Source organism: Equus quagga, chromosome 19 (assembly GCF_021613505.1).
Source record: "Equus quagga isolate Etosha38 chromosome 19, UCLA_HA_Equagga_1.0, whole genome shotgun sequence".
NCBI classification, from domain to species: domain Eukaryota; kingdom Metazoa; phylum Chordata; class Mammalia; order Perissodactyla; family Equidae; genus Equus; species Equus quagga.
The window spans coordinates 6,473,295-6,478,433 of NC_060285.1; the positions used below are offsets into that span (position 1 = coordinate 6,473,295).

At 60.8% G+C, this 5,139-nt stretch overlaps 1 protein-coding gene across 2 annotated transcripts in view; it reads right to left on the bottom strand.

The window, feature by feature from the left end:
* Window positions 1-4,743, bottom strand: part of MPPED1 (metallophosphoesterase domain containing 1) — a 65,432-nt gene extending 60,689 nt beyond the window's left edge. For both annotated transcript variants that reach the window (XM_046646816.1, XM_046646817.1), the window contains exon 1: window positions 4,439-4,743. In XM_046646816.1, coding sequence (XP_046502772.1) covers window positions 4,439-4,662 — 224 coding nt within the window. In that variant the 5' untranslated portion in view covers window positions 4,663-4,743. The remainder of the gene's footprint in view (window positions 1-4,438) is intronic.
* Between the last annotated feature and the right edge of the window lie 396 nt (window positions 4,744-5,139).

Sequence of the window (5,139 nt, forward strand, 5' to 3'; positions counted from 1 at the left end):
CCACACACTGCCCTCCTGCATCCCCACACACTGCCCTCCTGCATCCCTGTGCTGGCCCTTCCTTCCCACCTCAGTCTGTGCTTGTGCTGGTCCTCCAAGCCCAGGGGATGCCGCCACCCCCAGGAGGCCCTCCTTGATCCCAGCACTCTTCCTGAGCCGTGCTCCCTGCCTCGTCCTACTTCTCCTTTCTTTCTTCTTCCCATCTGTCTGCTGTGAGAGGCTCGAGGGACCAGCTCGTGCTGGTGGAAGGGAGACTGTAGGTATACCCACAGGCTGAAGCATGAGCCAGTGCGTACAGTGTGGCGGGGGGCGCAGGGAGGAGGAGAGACCTGGTCTAGGTAGGGGTCCGGGAAGGCTTCCCTGAGGAAGTGACATCTGGGTGAGAGCTGAAGAATGAGTCAGTGTTAGCAGGGCAAAGAGTAAGGGAGGCAGAGGGAACAGCATGTGCAAAGGCCTGAGGCAGGAGGAAGAACAGAAGGTTCAAGTTTTAGTCCTCGCCTCTTGCCTTGCCCCCTTATCCCCGTCCCCGGGCTCAAGGCTCACCCTCACTGTCTCCTGGAGGCCTCTCAGTGCACGGGAGGGCTAGGGGCCACGGGGTCCCCTCTGAAGCTTCAGTCTCTTCATCCAGAGAAGGGGTCAGCGTACCCATCTGGCAGGCTGGGAGGGCCCAAACAGGCACACAGCAGCGCCTCCCGCTCTGCTACCTTCTTCAAGGACCCCGCACAGCCTGACGGGCTCGCAGGGTCTTTAAAGGGGATAATTCACATCTCCACCAACAGGACTCCTTTTAAGGGCCAGAGAAAAGCGACGCTATGCCTGGCACCAGCCCCCGAGGCCCCCACCAGGCAGACCCCCAGGATAACCCTGTCCCTCAGACACTTCACTTGCCTCCTTGCTGACCACTGGCCACACGGCCGCCTGCCCACCCAGGACAGCGGGCGTGGGGAGGGCTGATGCCTAGAGGGGCTCTCCCCAGGCCACCGCAGGGTTTCTTGGCCCCCAGAGTGAGGGGTCTCCGGTCTAAGGGCCCAAAATCTGGGGGCCCAGATCCCAAGATTCATAACTCTGGCAAAGGCAGCCTCGTCACCACCAGGGTCTCTGGGGGCCGCTGCATGAGTCACGGGCTCCATCGGAGGCCATGTTCAGCCTGTCGCTGCTGTTATTAAATATAAATTGTGGATTTATGAAATAAGGCCCCCTCGCTCCCTCACCCCAGAGACGAAGCCCAGGGCAGCGGTAAATCACGAGTCAGGAAGTGGCCTCCATCCTCCCATCCCTCCTTCGTGGAGACTCCTCACCATGGAAACCCGCGCAGGGCCGCCTCACGCACCCTTCCCCCGCGCTCGCGGCCCCACAGCCTGAAAGAAGGAGGGTGGGAGGCAGCACCCCGCCTCCCAGAGTCGCTGTCCAGCCCTGGCTTCACTGAGCTTTGTGCAAAGTTGTGTTTCAAAGCCAGGGTAGCCCAAGTGGGCAGTGAGGGAGCACTGGACGAGGAGTCCAGAACCGGGGCTCGGTGCATGCTCTTCCCAGGGCCTGGCCCAAACCCGCAGCTGCCTCCCAGCCCCAGTGGCAAAGGAAGCCCGGAACCCTGGCCTCAGTGGTGGGGGGCAGGGGGCAGGGCACAGCCGGCCAGGAGGGATGGGAGTGGGGCCTGCCACTGTGCATCTGCTCTGCTCACTCCAGCTGAGTGACCACAAGAAAGCCATTAAGCTTTTTCTCCGTAGCACTTATTGCTAGCAGCCTCATATGCGACTACACGCTCTTATGACACGTGTGCTAACTGTCGGTCACCACTTGGGCACGACAGCTCAGCACGGGGTGGGGGCGGCGGGTGCGTCTTGATCACCACTGAGCACCTAGCTCAGCCCAGCGAGTACTACCAACGCCAAACGTTTGTGACCTGGCCCTGTGTTACGTGGACTTACTGCCTTAATCCTCAGCATTACTCAGAGCGGCATCTTCTAGATGGGGAAGCGGCGGCATGAAGAGCCACTCCACAAGTGAGTGGCAGAGGCAGGATTCAAACCCAGGCAGGTTAGCTCAGAGCCCGTTTTCCTAACCAATCAGCGGGCCGTGCCACGCGACTGCTCGCAAACATCCTGAATGGATGGATAAACGACCCACAGATGCTCCTGGCTTCCACGGGGGCCATCCCCCCCTCATCCCGTCAGTCCAAGCCGTTCCTCAGGACGCCACCTGGCCTCCCACCCGGGGCGACCTCTGCCCACCTGGGCGTTTCTGCCGTTCTCCAATGCCCCCTTTTCCCGGCCCTCTGCCAACTCGCTGCCCCCCACTCCTCCTCCTCTGGATCTCCAGCTAGAAGTCCTCTTCTCCAGAGGGTCCTCCGCAGCCCCTTGGCCCTCCTCCCTCCTGACTTCCTGTTGCCCTAGCTCTGTCCTGAGACACTGCAGGTCACAGCTCTACCTGGTACCAGGCGGCATTCCCTACAGCGCCCGGGGGGCCCCTCCAAACGGGCGTGCACGAGGGCACAGACACACACCCACCTGCTCTGCCTGAGGGCCCGGTGCTCTCGCCCACTCCTGCCGGGGCAGGAGTCCAGCCCAGCATCCAGGGACCTGAGACATGGCCACTTCCACACGGGGAGGACTAAGCCCATCAACAAAAGAGAAAACTGAGCCAGTGAAGGCCCCCCGCCCTGCAGCAGCCCTGCCAGGCCTCAAGGTCCAGAGACGAAGGAACAGCGTGGTCGAGACCCAGGGCCTTCCATCCCGCCCAGATCCACCAGTCTGACTCCGAAATGGAAACGAGAGGCAGTTTCCCAAAGAGAAATCTACCGAAAAGTAAAGTAGGCAGCGGCCGACAGCGCCAGCCCCGCGGCCCCCACGGAAACAAGCGTTTTCCAGAGCAGGCGCCACAGGAAGAGGCAGTTCCCAGACCCAGGACCCACTCCCAGGCCCGGCACCCACCTGCCTTCCAGAGCCCCTCCTCCCACAAATCACCTCTCTGCACCCACCCTTTACAACACAGCACGGCTCCTGAGGGAACCACACAGAATGAGAGGCAGCGACCCGCCCCCCCCCCCCCCCCCAGGCCTGGGTCTGGAGACGCCCACGGCTCCTGCTCTAGGTGGTCCACACGCCAGATTCTCTGGTCTCCCCAAAGGGACAGCCGCTAGGACCCCACATTAGCACTGCTCCCTGGAGATGGTGCTTAGGGCCCTAGAGGAAGTCCAGGACTATGCCCTCCCGAGGACTCTGACCCAGCCTGGTGGCCAGGAGGGCCTGTGCTGGGCCCCACGGCCCCAGAGTGTCCCCATCACAGCTCTGACCTCCCTGTGCTGTCACTGGGGAGTTGCCAGTCCCCCCCACACTCAGGGGCTCGTCGTTGACCCAGATCCAGCACAGGGGCCAAGAGAAGTTTCAGCGAGGAAGCGGATTCATGTGGACACTCTCAAGTGGACACATGTTCATCCACAGACATCACAGAGAGCCCTGGACTGGAGGCAGGTGGCCTGCGTTCCAGTCCTCTCTGGCGCTTACCAGCTGTCTGGGCTTGAGTGGGTCACCTCACCTGTCCTGGCCTCTGTTTCCTCAACAGGTAAGCCCTGCAGTGCAGGGCTGATGGGAGGGGCAGGGGGATAAAGGAGGAGAAGGGTCTTCTAGAAACGCAGGGAGCCACCCGGGGCAGGGCCAGGAATTTACCCACCTCCACCCTGGATGGCTGGTACCTCTCCAGACCGCAGGAAACATCCAGGGAGGCCAAAGGTTCCCCCAGGCACAGAGGGGTCCCTAGTCTGCACTCTCGCCATGGCCTCACTGCTGGGGCACCCTGGTATTTTCCCTCAGCCCCAAGGGGCAGGTGGCAGAACTCCCCAGTCCTTCTGGAGAGCATCGCTGCCTTCTCAACAGAAGCACGGGGGTCTGGGCAAAAGAGAGGGGCAGAGGGAAGGGAAGACGGCCAGCCCAAGAGCAGGTCCTAACGCCACGGGGCCCTCAGCAAGTCCCTTCCCCTTTCCGGGCCTCAGTCTCCCCATCTGTACAACGAGGAACGTGCACCAGACCTGGGGTCACCAACCCACACACCAAGAGGGGGCAGCTGGGACTCAGGCCCCGATGTTGCCATGAGAACGTGTGGGCCTGGGGTTGCCAGCCCTTTTGGTTTTGTAAAGCAAAGCCAGAAGTCTAGATTTTTATGTGCAATCACCTCATTTTTAAATATTTGTAAAACATTCTCCTGGCCAAATGCAACAGGACTCCGGGCCAGAATCGGCCCACAGGCCATCACGCTGCAACTTCTCCCACGTCCCTCCCGACTCGGATCCTCAGTGATCCTGGGATTCCAGATTGTTTCAGCCAACAAGCATGAAACAGTTGGACCCAGAAGCCAGGAGGCACCCCTCGTCCGTGAGCCCACCCTGGGCAGCCGTCACCGCCCGCACCTGGCGCCCAGCCGGTCCCCCCGCGAGCCGCCCACTTACATCTGCACGTGCGGTGGCTGGAAGCGGCCCTGGTTGATGTTGTAAAAGGTGAAGGCCTGGGTGGGGTTGGAGCTGTACTCGTCCACCTCGATGATGAGCCGGCTGTGCTGGTGCCTCCGAGCGGCCATCACGTGGGACTGCGAGAAGGCCATGCCCAGGCCGCAGGGCAGGAGGGCCAGAGCCTCTGCCTTCAGGACGCCGGGGTCCCACCTAGCGCGCCACATGGACCTCCGCTGGCCGCCCGGGCATCTCCCGCCGGCGCCACCGCTGCCACCGCCGCCTGGCCCCGCGCCAGACCTGGAAACAGACTGAGGAGACGGAGCAGAACCATGCGACAGTTAATCTGTTTGGGATTTGCTTTATTTAATGTCAGATGAAGATTTAGAAAGAGAGAGAGGGCGGGGGGAGAGGGAAAAAACACAGTCGTACAGCTCAGAAACTCATTACAAATCTTTCCAACTCAGCAGTTTGATGAATATACTTTGGTAAAAAGAAAAAGGGAAGAGGAGGGGGAGGCCCCCCAAAAAAACCCCACCAGGCCGTGGACGGAGGCATGCATGGTCCAACGTGTTTAAATACTTCTGGCATTTTTTTTTTTTTTTTTTGTCCTTTGACAAAATTCTCCAGGGCCCACAAGGGGACCTGGAGATGGGGCAAGACAACGGCTGGCATTCTGCAAACAGGTAAGTTTTACTTTTCGG